The 18,751-nt window shown below is 38.8% G+C and overlaps 1 protein-coding gene across 1 annotated transcript in view; it reads right to left on the reverse strand.

The window, feature by feature from the left end:
• Positions 1 to 2,758: 2,758 nt before the first annotated feature.
• Positions 2,759 to 18,751, reverse strand: part of LOC103370645 (ankyrin repeat domain-containing protein SOWAHC) — a 29,767-nt gene continuing 13,774 nt past the window's right edge. Inside the window, exons 5-14 of the mRNA XM_008299767.1 lie at positions 15,388 to 15,444; positions 14,968 to 15,069; positions 12,803 to 12,814; positions 11,571 to 11,573; positions 8,554 to 8,640; positions 7,180 to 7,182; positions 6,782 to 6,784; positions 6,502 to 6,574; positions 6,012 to 6,107; positions 2,759 to 3,352 (exon numbers count right to left, since the gene is read on the reverse strand). Of these exons, the coding sequence (XP_008297989.1) occupies positions 3,180 to 3,352; positions 6,012 to 6,107; positions 6,502 to 6,574; positions 6,782 to 6,784; positions 7,180 to 7,182; positions 8,554 to 8,640; positions 11,571 to 11,573; positions 12,803 to 12,814; positions 14,968 to 15,069; positions 15,388 to 15,444 (609 nt within the window). The 3' untranslated portion in view covers positions 2,759 to 3,179. The remainder of the gene's footprint in view (positions 3,353 to 6,011; positions 6,108 to 6,501; positions 6,575 to 6,781; positions 6,785 to 7,179; positions 7,183 to 8,553; positions 8,641 to 11,570; positions 11,574 to 12,802; positions 12,815 to 14,967; positions 15,070 to 15,387; positions 15,445 to 18,751) is intronic.

Genomic DNA, 18,751 nt, shown 5'->3' on the forward strand with positions numbered 1-18,751 from the left:
GGGTGCAAGGCCTCAAAGCACGGGATTAGAGTTAATGTGCCCTCCCTGGGTTATAATCTCTTCAGAGGGGGACTTTGTTTGAGGGGCTTGAGGGCAGTAAGATAAGTATCTATTACAGAAACTCCCTCTTATCCCTCCAACATCCCTGCTTCAAAAATGAAGCACAAAAACACTTGCCTCTGTTCCCCTCTGTGTCGTCTGATATCCAAGACCCAAAAGCAAGTGCTGCCCTTTTCAGCTAATCAGGTATTAAGGTCTAAAGCCGTATGGAGAGTTAGCAGGGCCCATATTTACTCCATCTGTAGCCCACAAAGTCAGGTAGTTAAAGTAAGATCAAAGGCGGCTTAAAAAACTGGGGTTATTGTAAAGAGAGAGAAAAAAAAAATCATTATCACAAGTTGGAGAAGCTGCGTTGTGAGCAGCAAAGCTCAGTGTTGGAGTTTGAAGTACACTATTAAAAAACAAAACAAAACACACAACAACAAAAACTGGCGGCAAAAATGGCAGAAAAAAACATTGGAATAATGTAATGCCTAAAACCTGTAAGAATGGTTTTTTAAAAAAAGAAAAAAGGAAGAGAAATAGCTGTGAAATAATGATATTTTTATCTGATGTAAATACAATAAAACTGAAATTTTAAAGTACCAAAGACTGAAATAGCATTTGTAAAAAATAGACTTAAAACAGTTTTGACCTGTTTTATAAAAGGGAATATGCAGATTACTACATTTTTTCAGTAGAATAACAGTTTTTTGATTCATCATTTCCGATTGTTAATATACAGAATTTTTCTTTCAACTATGAGCAAATATCTGTTAAAGAGCATACCTTTTTTTCTTATTTGAATACAGTTAAAAAAATAAGTGATATTGTATGGTCAAGCTTTGCAAAAGAATGAATTACAATTTAGAAAAATAGGATTTGTGTATTTTTTGACATGTAAATTATCTCTTTTTTTCTGGGATTTAACTGATTTTTCTCTGTAGTTTGCCACAGAAGGAAAATTCTGTAACGTAATAGTAAATTGTTTGAAAAAAAAATCCCACTGAAACACTGATTTTTACAGTGTAAATAACTGGTGTGCCAGTAAAAGTGACACAATTTATTTCTGTGTTAGAAGAGATAAGTGCAGATGCAAACAGTGTTTGTGACAGAAAACACATGGATACTTTTTCATACAAAAGGCAGTTTAATTCCAAAATATCTTCATTTTTACAAACATCGTGAAAAAAAAAAGTCATGGAAGCTGACTCTTTAGATTATACAATTAGCTGATAAAACTAAAATCTTTAACAAATGGCACTGAATTATAAACAAAAGTGAGCATTTTTCCACAGCATATTACAACAGTGAACAATAAAAAAAAGCCTTTAAACCAGTTGAAAGAATAGTACAGAAGGCAATATAGCAGTGCAGGTTTTTTGTTTGTTTTTCTTTACAAAAGTTAACACACAGCAGGAGCACATATCGAGTACAGTCAGCTGAAAATCTCAAGTTTGACACAAGCATTTGTAACAAACCTTTGTCAAGTAACAGAGCAGCGTCGTCTCTGCTCACACTGCTGGTACATCAGTCAAAAACCTTAGTTAAGATCATCATTTCAAATCTGTAGGGATGTAACAGATAGTCTGTACAGACTATGACTGACAAAACCTCCTCCATGCTAGCAGTGGTTCACTTTTCTCTCTTTGCACACTGGAATGCCTCGTGGACTCAGATTTCAAAATGATTTTTCCACCTTCCATTCGCCAATCTTGAATCAGCTAAATCCCAACTGACATTTACCAGTTTATTGATTTATCTATTATCCGTCCAGTCACACTATTGACTCGTAGTACTTCAGTGCACACTGGGTTAACCAACGGTGCATTCATGGACATTATCTGGCATCCAAGAGTCCCGACTTTTGTCGCAAACAGGGCTGCGTTCACAAGATAACCCAGAAAAAAGCAATAGCAAGCTCTGTAAAATAAAAACTCTTTTAGAGACTGTAAGACCATGATTAGGGAGAGAGATGGGGGAGAAAAGGGGGGAGGGTTTTGTATTATTTTTCTTTTTGCAGAAGGGACTGTAGTGTAACTTTAACTGTGAAAGCATCACCACAGATTTATATTTTGTTGAATTTCTTTTTTGGTACATATTTAAAAAGCAGTGCAAAATGGGAAAACAATGCAATTGAAACATGTTTAAATATTAAGGTTTGGGCACATTGTCAAATCTTTAAACTTTGCTTTTCTTACTTTGGTTTCTAGTTAAACAGGTCGAATCTTATCAGTGTTGTTTAACGGTACTGAGTGGAGGGTTCTGCTGTTTTAATAAATAAAAATAAAATGCTTTTATAAAAAGTGAAACAAGAAGGAAGGTGAGAACGAGCGAACACCCCCAGTGATTTCTATACAGCCCCTTAAATTATCTTTCAAACAATTATTTCACTACATAATTAACATTTCTGCTGTGAATGTAGCGCTGAAAATAATGAAAGGATCCCTTGAAGGCTTCATCTGGTGAAATGCTGTATGTATATATAAAGAAACAGTATTATCTGGGCATTTAAAGTCTAATATAGCGTGCTCTTCTGTGCCATAGAGCTCCACCGTTGTCCAAAAATGTTTAAATAGAGATCAGTACTATACAGTTTATATCAGCTCGGTTCCAAGTACACCATTCTGCTGCATAATTATTAACTAGTGCAACAAATCTGGAGCTGGAAATAGTCCCTACAAATGCACCAACGAAAGTAACCAAAAACTACTGAGGCCACCGTTTTAGAAAATGATTTAATGTTTTTAAAGCCATCACTGTGTATTCCTGACCCGTGGCAGACACTTTCCAGTTCAGTTGTCTCCTTGTCAGATTTACTCACTTTCACTCGTGCAAAGGACAAAACCAAGCATAAAGGATCACTTGACCTGAGCTCATGTACAGTTCTAAGGCTCCAATAGTAACATTTAGCAAGATTCATTCAAATTTAAAGGCTTCAAAAATACTTCCATGGTGAGGATAAATATCAACATCGTTTGTAAGTATGAATGATGTGAGTGTTCAATGTGTGTGTGTGTGCACATAATAAATATACACAGATTATTACCTGATGCATACATGTGTGTAAATATGTATGTACACGAGGACAAACTGTGCGAGTGCGTGAGTCAAAAATCATCCCTGGAGTCTGTTTTTCCTCAGCGGGAGAATTTTCTGGGTCTGAATGGAGGAAGGACGAGCTGATGCGATGCCGTCCTCTCCTCCTCTATGGGAGCCAGCTCCTCTGCTGAACCCCACTTCTTCTTGGAGTGGAACAGCGACACCAGCTTCCGGTTCTTGTTGCGCTCTCTGGCCTGAGTGACTTGAAACGCTGGGGGCCATAAGAAACAAAAGTTCACTGATGAGAGGAAACTCATGAGTGTCATGTAAGTACATTCTGGTCATTATATATAAAATCTACCAAATCTGAATAAGTTCCTGAAGATATTAATGCTCAAAGTTGGCTGTAGAAACGATCCAGCTCAACGAATACAAGATTTTGACTTTAGATTGTTGAGTGCATGTAAAATTCTTTAGTTGCAAGTTTTAAGAGCTCAAATGTGTTTTTCAGCCCAGAAAAATTCACGTGTCCATCTTCTGTAATTACGATTTTTCTTTTTGCTATGGAATGACCCTTTGGACTTATGAGATTCTTTATTCCATCTTGGCAGTTCAAGGCCGGTTTGGAGTCGGTGCCTAATCTCGATTGACACCCAAAAAACCAACATTCAGCCAGAAAACTGATTCAAGAGTGACACCAACACTTCTCAGGTCTAGAACAGGTTCAGGGGCTAAGAGAGACAAACTAAAACTAATGAAAGGGAGCTAGTGTGGCGTCTAATCTGCCTAATCCAAAGAAGAAAAAAAATACGAGCCACATGATATCAAAGCAGCAGCGTGTAGAAAGTAGAGACGGTAAATCTTTATCGCATTTTCTTGTCGAATCCTTCGATGTTTAAATATCACCATTGCAGATGCTGTCACCTTGAGCAGTGCTATAAAACTGAGACTGCTGTTTGCAATGGCATTTATAAATGGCAACAGGCAGTACTGAACTATCGAACGGCAGGAAAAATGAGATAACTAATGGCTTCGAAGAGTTCTTAGAAAGATGAACTGACTCCGAACCAGCACTGGTTTGTGACGGGTGTGATCTGAGCTGGTTCAGTCTGAGTTGCAAAACAGCTTCTGGTGATACTGACACCTTTGTAGTAAAGGTATAATTAATAGTTTATATGTAATAGTATTGGAATAATCAGGGGAGAAAATCCATTTAAAGGAGGAGCACGATATTTTTTGGGGAAAAAAAGGCTTATTTATTCTGTTGTTTAGGGTTGAGATGAGATCAGTTTCACTGTAAGGTACATATTAAGTGGCAACCAGTTACCTTAATATAAAGACGGGAAACAGTTCCAGTCTTTTTGCTAAGCTAAGCCTAGCTTCACTTCATATTTGGTGGCCAGCCATAAGAGTCTTCCATCATCAGTGTGGACAGAGTGCGTACCTCAAGTTATAAATACGATATGCTACGAAGTGTAGCATTTTCTATTATTGAATATATTTTCTATTGACCAATACATTGAGATTAATTTTTACAGTGTAGCTGGAGATTGTTGACATTGATTCTGTCTTCAGATGAAGATGACTTATTTGTGTTGTTGTCACGTTAACTCCAGGAGAGTGTCATGTGTTGCTTGTGCTGAGTTCACGCATTGTTGTTTGACCAGATAATTAAATTCAGCTATAAAACTGCAAATAGAGTGTAAATGTAAGAATATGTTGGAGTCAGAATTCTGATTACGTGAGCTGTTTCCGCCTCGATTTCGTGCTGACCCGAGCTCAAGCGATGTGACGTTGGTGGTGTAATTGCGTATCAGAGTTCAGGGGTGACTATTGACAGTCGTAAACTTAAATGTGTGTTGTTTAAAAATAATAAGTGACTTAATTAAATGCCATTGTCATTGTCTTATCACCAAATGATGTAGATCTCTGACCTTGATTTAAAATCAGATGTGGATATTTGATTGATGAGACTGAAATCTGCGCTTTTCTGTTCTGAGTTTGGTTTCAAGTTGGTAAAATACACAGATTTGTTGAGCCCAGTGGCCTACAAATCCATTACTAAACCTTGTAATGCAATAAGCCTGCCCGGAGGTAAGATGAATAGTTAAATGTACTGTGCACACTGAACATCAGTGATTTACTTAACTAATGTTCACTAAATGATAAAATAGAATTAATAGCAAAAATGAGTCAGGACGGTTGATGTACATCACAGAGGAGTGATGAAATATGTGGTTTATGTTTGATAGTTGACTACAGTTATTTCTGTTAGTGTTGGTCTCTACATCAATTAGAAGATGTCCAACTTTTATTTAGTAGTTGCATCTTTTACCTCTTAAAACAGTTAAACAATAGTTTAGTTTGCTGCACTGAGTGAAACAGAAAGAGCACATTTTTATACATGTCTTCATTCCCTACTGTCCAGACCTGTTTAAAAATAAAGTATCTGGATTCAATCAATCACGATTTGATAGAACCTTTGTCCTGTGTGTGTCCCAACATGTTGAACTGTTTCTACAAAAAAAGCTTATTTTTCATTTTGCAATTAACATTTACCTTTAAATTATGTCCACATGTTCTTCAGTCAGACAACTGAAGAATTTATTTAAAACAACATTTTATGCAATACTTCTAACTCATCCTGCAAAACATGAGCCCATGACTCATTTTTCAAACAAAAAGCTGCAGTACTGTCTTTATATTACTGCAGTTATATCTAAAGTTTAGAATAAAACATTGTAAATCCAGAATGATAGGAGTAAATGAAATACAGCACACACTTCAGAGTAATACAACAACATGTGAAAGAACGCCATAAAACCACCACAGTGCTAAATTAGAGCAAAGCTGTAAAAACTTCATTTGTTGCATTCATTAAATTGTCAGTCGTTAATCATCAAACAGCAGTAAAAGTATGAAGAACTCACGCAGCTCGCAGTCTTCCTCTGGACCTTCTGGTTCTTTGATGTTCAGATAATGGCAGGCAAGATGGCCACTGTAGTCCCGCAAGTTTTCTTTAGCTCCTGATAAGGGAAAAAAAATTCAAAATCTGCGAAAACCGAGACGTGTCATGGAATGTAGCAGATAAGCTGCTTGACTGACACCTTACACCTAAGGCTTAGAGGAACGACATAATCTAAAGGTAAACACAGCCACCTACGTGAGGTTGCAACCTGATGTCACTCTTTAACTGATTGGTGTCTTTAATACGGTAAAAAGAAAAAAAGTTTTCAGTGTCGTAACAGATGGCATTAATGCAAAGAGGTTTACTTTTTCAATCAAGCGTCAGTTGAAGGATACAAAACTGTGATTTGTCAATTAGATGCTTAAGGCTTTAAATGTCAAACAACAATCATACTGCCCATTTTGTGTGGTGGCATCCTTGCAACTAACGTATGAAACAAAAGCCCTGTTTACCGTATGTCCCTGTGAGCAGGTCGTGGATATGCCGATGACCGTGTAACGCTGCAATGTGCAAAGGTGTGTATCCCTGCAGGACGAAACGAAATGTCAAACAAAAGGAAAGTGTGTATTAAGAACATCCACACATGTATATTTTGAGGCACAGTGGCATGCAAACACACATTCAACTCTCACTTCACTGACACATGAAGGACTTAAGAGTTTAAAATCTAAATTTTTTACTTTGTCTAGAGTCGAGTAACTGCGGCAAAGTGCTGTAAGGTTCAGTACCTACCCCCTAGCGTTTCCCAGGCACCAGACACAGCCAATGAAAGCAGCGTGGAAAAAAATATACAAATTAGCAAAAGGTTATGGAAACACCAGATAATGATAAAAACATAATTGCTTGGTAATTCGCTGAAAATTGCATAGTTGTAGAGTTGTGCACGCTGGCACATAGACGCAGTGTTTTGGGAAACAATTAACATGACATGACATGATTTATTAGCGGAGTACCTCTGCAGCCCCGCAACATGTGCTGCTGTAATACATTTGCACAGCTGGATCTTCACAGAGATCATTACATCACTGAAGGGCACAACAGAAGAGGGCAGCGGCCATGTTTTTTTCCTTTCAAGTCCCACAACTTACTGTACAAAGCCGTCACCGCCAGATAAAAGCCTGGATACTCACGTGCTGCAAGAAAGAAGAACACCATGAATAAACCAGTGACTGTCACACTAAAGCAAAATGCAACACACCACAGCATTAAAGGGGCACTCCACTAACTGTACATTTTACTACTTAACTGATGAAAACAGTTGTATATGAAGCATGATTTCCTTTCCTTAGCTGAATCTAGGCAGAACCCTTTCCGTAGACAAAAAAAAAAAGAAAATGACTTTATTTATTTATTTATTTTTTTTAACCACATTCTTTGAAGAATTTATTGTTATTTTACAGATTTTTTTTCATTTTTTTCCCAGTGTTGGTAATTAAAGATCTTATCTAGTGAAATCACAGGTAAAAGTAACTTACACATTAACAGTAACTACAAGATTTTTTTTAAAAAAAACAATAAATACAACTCTTTGTTTCTCTAAATCATAATCACTTGTGTGACTATAAAATTACACTATTTAACTGCATTCATATAAGCTAACCATATATAGTTATTTTCCATATGTTTGCTGTTTTCCACCATTTTTTTTTTTTACATTGGATTATTTTGTAGCTCTCTTGCTGCTGTTTTTATTTTTGTTTGTTTTTAAAACATTTTACAGTATTTTTTCTTTTCTTTTCTTTCTTTCTTTTCTTTTTTTTTTTACAATGTCGATTCCTGACTGGCTCATGAACAATCTTGACAATGGAGCCTCTTTGGCCTCCAGCGTCCAGCCAAAGCTGTCATGCAGGTCTCCCAAGGCACGCTAGTCTGTGGCTGCCTGGACCTCCAGTCACCCTCGTCCACGCCTGCAGTCCTTTCGTGGTGGAGACCAGTTGTTTGCTCTTGCATGATGGGCTATGCAGTCTCAAAACACCCACAATCCTGCGTCCCCTACCATCTCTAACTAAGCGACACACTCCCAGCATTGAGTTCCAAATGCTGACGGACTGTAAGTCATGATGCACCCAGAGGCCGGTGTGGAGTTTGAGTCTACCACAGCTTTAAGTACTGTGATTGAATGTTTCTTGCCAAAATGCACCATTAACATCTACCTCAAAATTTGTTAAGTATATAAGCTTCTCCTTTTGCTCAAAGAGCCCACAGTAGTTAGTGTTTTGGCCTGATGAATGAACCGGGAGGGTTTCATGCGTTGAAGTGCTTCAACTGTGATTTGTGTAACATTGTTTATGGGAAAATTAAAAGGGCTTCTACAACCTGGAGTGCACAAAATACCTATTGCCACTTGGCAATGCTGTGAAAAATACCTCTGAGTTGCATTCGTCTCACTCTCTTAAGCTGCTGTGATCTGTTTTTCACAACTCACAGATTTTATTGATGTGAAACACTAAGTAGCTGGAGTGCCTCTTTAAAAGCATTGTCCATAAAAAAAAATAAAAACTCACTGATTTAGTGTTGACATCAGCTCCGGCCTTCACCACCAGAGTGGCCATGTCCTCGTTGCCGTGTTTGGCCGCCCAGTGCAGAGCTGTCTGTTCACAATAAGGACAGAGAGAGGTGTTACTCACACAATATGCTTCATCAATTACAGCAGCAATATTACACGTTGCGGACGACGAGCAGGGCACATTCTTATTGGCCGTTTGAGGGCAGCGGGCCAGCTGTGCACAGAGGGAAGTGGACGGATGGAGGGATGGTAAGAAGGGAGGGATGGAGAGATGGTTTCCTGCCATCTAACGGAGCCTAATTACAAAACAACACAGCACTGTGCCCACGGTTGGGGGGCCCGGCTGCCTGTCACCCGGGGGAAGATTGATGATGTTGGTGTGACCTGCAGAGGGGAGACCCACCCAGACATCAGCACACTACTGTCAGCACACGTCAGGGAGGGAAACACGAGCGCCCCTCCAACACAAGAGATGCAGCCACATGTCTCTGTGCAGAGACAATATCGCATGTTTGCAGATGTGGAAAGTAATAGACACGTGTATGTACGACACGCAGTCACAAACCAAACCATGTCCACCTGTCTGACTGCAGCTGTGATCTCCTGTGTTTTTCCTGCACTCTTTAAGCTGCATAATTACGGGCTATCAACAGGTGAAAGCAGTGTAGGTGCAGATGTCGGCTGTGTAACCACATCCGTCCCCTCTGCACACTGATTCCTCAAACGGTAACAGCCTCCCGGGATGAAAACCCTCGAACTTCAGTTTTTGCTATTCATGTTACTTTGGTTGATTGAACACACGCTGCCTGAGAAACTGTTTCAATCAGAAGAAATGGAAGCTACGTTTCTGAGAGTTCAGCAACAACATCCAATGCTTTTATAGGAGTTTATCTGGTCAAACAAACTCACAACAGCAGCAAAAAAACACAAAATAACAAAACATCTTTGCTGTATGTCCCCTCCATCTTTTTCTTTCTATTCCTGGTGTTGATCTACCTTCAGCTCTGCCATCTGTGCAATCAGATATCTACTACAAACAGTCTCTGCTCCGATAGCGCTGCCGTTTGACGAGGCCATGTGGCTGATTTTACATGAATTCTGCAGATGCTTTTGGAAAGTTTTTGCTGCTCTTTACCTCAAATGGCCTGCACACTGCACCTTTCATGTATTACCGTTACTACTGAGTCACAGAACTTTAAAGTAAATACCTAGCAACCCTTCAAACAGCTCCTGAAAGACTCTTGTAACCATCTGGTTCGAAAAAAAATTCAGCTTTAAGTAGATTTTTAACCTGTTTTCTGAATTGTGACTGTAATGAGAGATGTATACAAGATGAACCTAACCTTAACCTCTTAAGACCTGGTGTCCACATGCGTGGACATCACATTTTTAGTGATATTGCCACAGCAGTTAATCTTTTTTGAAAATTATTATTTAATTATTATTTTTATTATTGCTAGTTTTTAATTTTATTTTTACAATATTTTTTATTTTTTTTTTTTAATTTAAAAAAAATCTTTATATTTTTTATTTTTTATTCCTCTTTGCTATTTGATCTGATCAAACAGCAAAGAGGAAGAAAAAAAATCATATCAAACAGGAGCTGGGGCTTAAGAGGACAAAAATGCAATAATCAGCTGGATTTTATTTTATTTATTTATTTAAGAGTGCATCCACTCTTAATTCATTTAATATTGTTATTGAATTTCCCTTCTGGGATAAATAAAGTATTTTTCATTTCATTCATTTTCATTTCATTTGTCTGCACTGACATTGCTGTGTATTAGCTTATATTTTAACACCTGAATAGGAAACACAGTTGCCTCTACGTGAGAAACAGGTTATGCGATGAGTCAAGTGAATAAATAAAGGTTGCTTCCATAAGTGCGAGTTTGTTCAATTAACTATTAACATTTTAAAGTGCAACAACAGTTAACTGTTGCATCTAAGTTGTTACGCAGCTTCCTGGTTGCAGGTTGGTGTGCTGCTTCTTACCTGCACTACTTCCCAGACAATAAACCAGCAAAGTGGCCATTGCGACATTTTCTAAAAACCATTGTGGTTCGGCAGTATTTTGATCTTGGAAATGAAAATAAGTTTGTGTGTAGGCTGTGTAAGAACAAACTGGCATAAAACCACATTCAGTACAAGCGTGTGGATGTTAACCTGGAGGGTTTTTGTTTTAAATGTTCTTTTTTTAAATTTGGGGACTGTTTGGTAGAATAATGTTACACACTATAGCAGCATTTAAAGTACGATTTGGTTATAAAAGAACGTGAATAATGGTTTCAAATAGCTTTTTTGTTGTTGTTTAATTGACTAGGAATTTAGTCATAATGAACTCCCTACTAAAAATCTTTTTCAGTATGCAGTAAACAGAATATTTTTTTATGCACATGTTTCGGAGAGTCTTTGACTAATAGAAACACCTTGTTATTTCAGAGCAAAAGGATGCTTTGCTCTGTGGCTTAAATGTAATCCTAATACAAACTGGGACAAGGCCACTGCTTGAGTGAGTCCTTTTGTGTTTGGAGGCTCTTATGCTAATCGTAGCACAACAAACTTGTCCGGCATCTCGCAACAGAAAAATTTTCTGCTTTTCCCCCGAAGGGAATGAGGAAGCAATATGTAGCTACATCTCTCCGTGTCACACGTCTGGCAGACAGATTGTGATAGATGCTGTCTGGCCAGAGTATCTCCATCTCTTTTGTCCGTCTCCTGTCACATCTGAAGACGGATTGGCCGAAGGGCTGCTTGACAGGCGGCTCAGCAGGTTTCCCAGCAGGCGGGAGTGATGGACGAGGCTGAACAGGATGCTGCGCCTTTCCCTTCCTGCGCCTCTCGTTTCTGTTCCTGCCCGCTGAGGTGACCCCCCACCTGTCCAATCTCCACGAGTCCCCCCCAAGTGAAGGAAGTGGTGGCTAAAGAGGACTGATATCGACAGCTCACAAAGGACCTGTGTTCCCTGGATGTGTAGGAAGTCAGAGAGGAGTGATGGGTGAATGATGTACTTACAAACTGCGTGGCGGAGGAAGTTTGTCACAGCAGGGATGGAGGCCGACGTCACGAGGAGAGCAGGAGGAGGAAACGAAAAAAAAAAAGGGCGTGAGACTCAGGAACGAGGAGCGCTGGATTTAGGTGAGATGACCTGTGTTGCGCCTTTACTTTTAAGCCAGTGTACCTTCAAGGCACTGTTTGAAGAGCATATCCACCTGATCCTCACAAACATTTGGTCAGAGCAGGAAACACTTAAGTCCTCCCAGGATGAAGAGTAATCCCTTCAGTCCTGCTCAAACATGTGATTTAGAGAATGCTATGTGGGACACGAGGCTGAACTTCTGTGGAACGAAATCAAACCATGACGGACGCAGATCAAATATAATAACTCCTGGTTTTAAAGGCTGTTTCCAGGAGACTTTATTTTTGATTCCTGGCATCTCTGTGCGTTCTCTCTGGAAAGGCGTCCGCCTCTGGTGAACAGGGAAAGGCTGAGGGCTAAAGGGAACATCAAAGAGGCCTGAGGGGGACTTAGCACCTTCCCAGGGACACAACCAGCATTGTTCTACAATTAATCCCAGCCTGCTCTATTACTTTCAGATTATCTTTAAGTGGGTGAAGTCTTTGTGGGGCATTAAGACTCTCCTTAATCCCCCTCCCCCCCGGTCTCCCTACACTTCAATGGCGGCCGTGCTATCTTGTCCGGGTGGAGATGGCTCAGGCTTAGAAGGTGGTCTGCCACGGCCACAGGACGGTGTGAGAACTGTGACACAGGGGAGGGACAACAAACATGAGCTCAAATCTCTTAAGCGCACAGGGAGACAAATAAAAGGATTTGGGTTGTCAGGGGGGCACAGGAGCTAAAAAGCTATCTTTCATAATCCTTTTGATAGTGGACCTTTGAAATGCGCGATCTGGATGTTTTAACACAGGGTTCTCAGAACACTATTAAGGGGAAAATCACAGCGGGATGAGCTTGTAAAAAGTTACACAAGCAACATGCAGGTTCTGAGAGCGAGGAATAACGGCTGATGAATTTGAGAAATGTGTAAAAGTAAGTTGGAAATGACAGAAGTACAGTGGATGGAACTTACGCCCTGAGAGCGGCGGTCACGGTCACAGTCGGGAACCAGCATGTGCCGAAACGAGAAAGTGAAAAGCTTTGGGTCAGCCAAGAATCACGAAACGATAAACAACACAGCTGATAATAAAACCATCACAGGTCACATGTAGAAGTATCAGGTACTCACTGAGGTGAAGTCCTGGTTTGATCGCACCAAAAAAAAGATGAAAACGTGTGTTAGTGAAATCCACTTAAACTGTTTGAGATTTTAGATTTAAAAAGTTTGTGTGTTTGTGTTACATGTGGGGGAAAATTCCAGTTTACTGCAACTCGGCTCTCACTTTGTTTTTTGGGGGTTTTTTTTGGTTCTGGTCATCACATTGTATAATGCTTTATTCATCAAAATGATTACTGAAGTCCAAGAAGTTCAAGAAGAACATTTGAACACAGGAGCTACAGAGATAAAGGAACAAAACCAGGAGCTTTAGGGCCCCCTTGTCTCGTTGCTGTTTACTTTTCAACCACACGTGAACTGTGAAGATTAGAAAAACAAGACAGGAGACGGATTTTTAAAAAAGAAAAAAGGGAGCAACAAGACAAAGTTTTCCCACACTAAGACAAGCCATGTGTCCGTAATTGTCCAAGGAATTTGAAATAAACTTTAAAAATGTCACAATAAAAAAAGAAAGATTATCATTCTTTCATGTCTGATAGTGTTTGCCATCAAACTATGAAAAACTTTGAGTTACAGACCCTCGAAGTACACAGCGGTGAGTTGAAATTCTGCACCTATTTATTTGTGTTACTTTTCAAACTTTTCTGAGCCCTCATAGCTTCATGAGTACAGGACAGAAACACATGTGAGTTCTAATAAAAACTGCAACAGATCAATCTTACATCCAGCATACACAGTCGAAAGCCAAAATCTCATTTTTCTTTAAGCACAATTTTATTCCCTAATTAAATATCATAGTTTAAACAGCAAAACTGCTCCAGTTTAATGTCTATGACACAGTGTCAGAGAAACAGTCATTGGCAACCTTGATGTGTGTTCTGAATGAACTTTAATAAGTGTATTTTGGGTAAACACTGAAAGGTCATATAACCATGTGGGATAGGATGACAATACAAAATTTTGGCTTTAGATTGTGACACCTGCTGCGGATGTAAACATTTGAAAGATTTGGTGTCAGTTTTCAACGTCAAGTGTGTTTTCCAGCCCTGAAAATGTTATACGTCTGTCTGCTGTAAGTTATGAGGGATCAGACATGCTGGAAAAAGTTCTGCAAATTAAGAAATGCTAAATTTCAACCTGTCCCCATGTACTTCAAAGGCCTGTAACTGACAATAGCTATAGTATGAATGTAAAACGTTGCTTGCTTCATTAAATATAGGGCGAATCCATGCCAACTCACCAAGAGCCTCCCAGTTAAGGTCAGGGATTTTCTTAAAATAAATCAGGCGAAGACTTCTACCTAAACCATGTAGTCTTGCAAAATCCCACAGCTCTACTCCAAACACTTTTTGAGTTATGAATTTAAATTTTTTTTTAAACTTCATCCATTCTTTTAAAGCATCTTTAAAGCCTAACCAATTGCTTATTTTTCACAGAATTTGGCTGAATTTTTTTTTTTACTGAATATCCCAAAAAACCTCAACAAAAAGTCAGAACTTGTAATCATATCAATAGATTATGCTGGATTTCCCTTTTACCAGAAACTAAAATTATAAAAATCTATAATTTATCATCAAAATGAAAAATCTTAAATTTTCCAAAATTAATATCTCAACTAATATTTACTCAAGTTCAACCAAAGTTTTTGTTGTGGGTAGAAAAAACTTAGTTTTCATATCAATTGGTGCTACATCAAAAAGGTCTTCCTAAAATTAGCTTCGGAGCTGGAAAATCCACTTTTTGGGACATTTTAACAGTATTTATTTTTCAGTGTTTTGATTTCTTTTAAACTTTTTGAAGGGAAAGTTTTCATATCCATTGAAAACATATTAAAAAAAATAAAGATGTTATACTGTTATATGAAAACTGTAGGATTTCTCAAGGTTCAATGATTTAGGTGGAAGTTTTCCTTTTTTTTTTTTTTCTTCAAAAAAATACATGACATGAACTGTGAAAAGTTCTGAAATGTGGGTGAATGGGAATGAAATGGCCCTTTTACTAAAGTTACTTTGCCAAATTTTATTATTATTTTTTTTTAATCAGCTAATTCTGAGGGGGTCTTGTGGGAACTTTTCATATTTGATTGACTTATTCCCAACATATGGCCTAAATTTTTTTTTAAAAATTGTAATAAACTGGAATTGTCCTTGGAGAGTTGGGGCAGAAGGCGGCGCTACCTTCTTGTTTGCCAGCGAGGGGTCCTGTCTGAGCAGCTGAGAGAGGTCAGGGACTCGAGCGCCGGCAGCAGAGTAGATCCACTCTTTTTCTATAGGATCCAGCTAGAACAGAGACACACATCCTGTTGTGGGCTCTTTTGATAGTGCTGAGGCCACAAACCTCTAATCCATTTCCTACAAGCCACCGAGTCACAGCCAACTGACACATTGTGGGAGACACCCATGATGACGCAACACTAAGCCCAACAGTTTGTACTTATTTGTTTAGCGAGGACTGTTGTTACATGGAGAGTGGACGTGTATTTACAGGAGCAAACCCAAAACGGTCAGTAAGAAGGAAAAAAAGAAACGCCACTCTGGAGACTTCAGATGTTTTTACCTGCTCGGTAATGATTAAGCAAAACAACAGAAAGGACTTACAGCAACTGCAGCGGAGCCCATGCTGCCTGTACTCTCCTCGTCCTGCTCCGACTCAGACTGAAACACAGGAAAAACGACAAAGTATCAGTGCAGCTGAACTGTAGCGCAAACCAACCGCACTGTATCAGTCATAATGCTCGCACAGCATGACCCCACATCACACGCACCCGCTTTCACACACTGATCGCACTGCTGTGATGTTTTCCAGCCGATGAGACGCGACCAAAAGGGTGTCAGACAGCGAGGCCGAGGTGGCAGATTCACACATTGGGGGGAATGAATAACAATCCAATTAACAATTAACCAAAAAAAAAACAACACGCCTGCAGTCAGATAGTCAGACTGTTTTTTTTTTCTCCCCCCTCATCATTTTAGTCCAAAGAAGTCAAGATGAAAAACTCTAAAAATAATGACCACAGCCTCTAAACGCTGTAAAAGTGTCATTTTGGCTGATTAATGTGAATAGAGGAGACTTTTTCTTCTCTTCCTTCTGCATTCTTTTGACGAGGACTTGATTGCTAATTGTTCTCAGATCACACACAGACATGATGGTGAAACACTCGGCCCTTTCATGTCACTTGCACAAACTGCCACACGTCAGCAAGCTGAACATGAAAAGTGGAGGGATGGTATTTATCCAGCCTATTCCACTTGGCACATGTCCATTTTTTTTTTAGCACTTTTTGGTGGAGACCAGTAATAAGAGGGAGAGAAAACAAAATAATATTGTTGGGCATGAAAGGAAAAACTGGAGAGAGCAAAGGAATCATAGCAAAAACCCTTTCAGCACTTCAGATTTCTGTCTGTAGGTACTTTTCAAAATCACTGTAACTTTTTTTTGTCACTTTTGAGCCTTCATAACTTTGTCTGTACAGCACAGACAAAGGATATTTTCAGGGCAGAAAAAAAACACTTGAGTTCTGTTAAAGCCTGCTACCAAATCAATTTTATATCGCAATCAAATTTTTTTTGTGTGCGGCACCGTTTTTTTTTTTTTTCTTTGAGCGTCAATGTCATTGGATATATCATCGTTTCAATAGCAAAACTGCACCAGTTTAATGCCTATGACATGAAGCCATAGAAACCGTCATCGCTGTCGTGGATGTTTTATCTGTTTCCCGATAATTCAACAGAGAAAACTTTTAAAAGTGCATTTTGGGTCAACTTCCAAGGGCCTTTCACCATGTGGTGCAGGTGGTTGGTCAAAACAAGATACATTTTTTTTTTTAAATCTTATACGAAATGACCCTTGTATAATTAATACAAAACACTTTTGTCCCTTAAAATGATTGCAACCAGAAGTAATAGCAAACCCATCTTCTTCCGGCTTCACATGTGGCTGTTAATGTCGTCTCCAACAGAGAAGCATGGCTTTAAATTATGTCAGCAGAAAGTTTTACCATCAGGAGGAGTGTCAGAACATCCTTTGACTCTTCTTAAACCTCTCTAGCAGCAGGATCTACATATTTTTGTTGCTTCATATAAATACTATTTTAAAAAACAGGCAGCCCTGTGTCACATGCAGAGCGACACATTTGTCAGCCCAACAATAAACTTGCCGCAGGTTTCTGGAGACTAAGTGATGGGGACAACCATTTCTAAATTTCCTCTCAAATAATGTTATTAGTCTGCATCTTGGGTTTTACTGATCTGCCAACATACATGCCAGCACTAATCAACTGGTTGAGTTAACCGGAATCCAGAGTAACCAACATGAATTAATACCGATGACAGCTGAAGACAAAACAACACAATAAGATACCAGGCAGGCAGAGATGATGATCTCTTCCAGAACTTGTCTTCCCCATGGAGTTGTTGAGCATTTGGGTGGTATTGTGTAATAAATGACATTTGCTGGTAAATCGACAGCACAGTTCATGACCTCAGGTGTCAGTGAACAAGCCAGTTAGCTTGTATAACGTGAAACATCCGTCAAAAGTGGACTGAATGTCCTAAATACAAAGTTCAGTCTCTGCTGCGACTAATACCTTAAACAAACACACTTAATCTGAACCATTTGCACGACTACATGTCAAGAACTTGCTACGATATTGCACTACTATCACCTATTGTACTACCGCCTGTGTACATAGGTGGATTATTTAATGTATAGCACTAGTACAAAGGTGAGAGAGAAACGTTTTTTAGTTCCTCTGTATGTCCTGAATATATAGAGAAATTGACAACAAAAATCTTCTATCTATCCAAACACACTCCAACATATTTCATCTATCCATTTTACAGTCCATCAAGAAAAGCCACATGTCTCTTGGTGATGAATCCTCATCTTTTTAATGGCCACAAATGATTATTATCTTTCTAATGAGGTCCAACATGTTGCTGCTTTACATAATAACAGGCAGCTTAATTTAAATGCAGATTCTCCCTCAACTGGTTCTCCTCCCAGTCAGATTTAAACACACTGTGGGTTACAAAGCCAGGTAATTTACTTAGCACCACCTGGTGGGTAAAAGGAGGAACCACTGGAGGGAAACAACTGTTCTGGAAGTCGGTGTTTTCTCCCCATGCCTCTACAAGTTTTCTCCTTCTTCTGAGCAAGTACAGTGAAAATGTACCACTCGTGTAAACACAACCTGCAGTTCAGCCGAAAAGTCCCTGAATTTTGGTCATGTTACTGTTGGTCGCAGCTGAGTCGATCATAGCTTTTGGGTTGCCCAAAGGTGCACAGAATATTTAGTTTTCTACAAAATCTGATCAGAGCAAATGGTTTAAAAACCAAGATTATGAGGATGGATTTAGGGACATTTAATGTCTGACAATTCTTCCTGTTTCATAATTTCTGCCTCTGACAAATGGTGTAATTAGGGGGAAAAAAGGAAGAAAACACACCGTTCAAAAAGACCAGCAGGTTTTGGGGTTCAGGAGATAGAATTGTTGAAAATGAACCCTTTAGCGAATTTTAAGTTTTCATTATGAAACGTTTAAAAGAAATAATTTTAAATGGAATTGAAACGTTGGCGGTAACCAGCGGCATTTATTGAAAAAGTTTGGTTTGATAAGATGAATGTCCTGAATGAGTTTAAATTGACAAAAACAAAACCAAAAAAAACAAAAACCCTGCATTAATGATGAAGTATGACATTTGTCAGAAGCAGTGAAAACTAAACTACACACTCACTTAGGTCCATAAACACCTGAAGATCCAAGAGCTTGATAAACGTAATGTTAAAACAGTGTTCTACATTACTTTTGGTGTGGTATTTGTTTTATTAAAAAGAAACATATCAAGATTTGTGTTAGTGTAGTTCATGTACAGGCATCAGTATCTCAGACAGTAATAAAACCTACAGTCTAAACAGTCTCTCTAGATTCTTCCTGGAGTAAAATTCTTGTTATTATTATT

The sequence above is a fragment of the Stegastes partitus genome, unplaced genomic scaffold (assembly GCF_000690725.1).
Source record: "Stegastes partitus isolate 25-593 unplaced genomic scaffold, Stegastes_partitus-1.0.2 Scaffold1458, whole genome shotgun sequence".
In the NCBI taxonomy this organism is placed as follows: Eukaryota; Metazoa; Chordata; class Actinopteri; family Pomacentridae; genus Stegastes; species Stegastes partitus.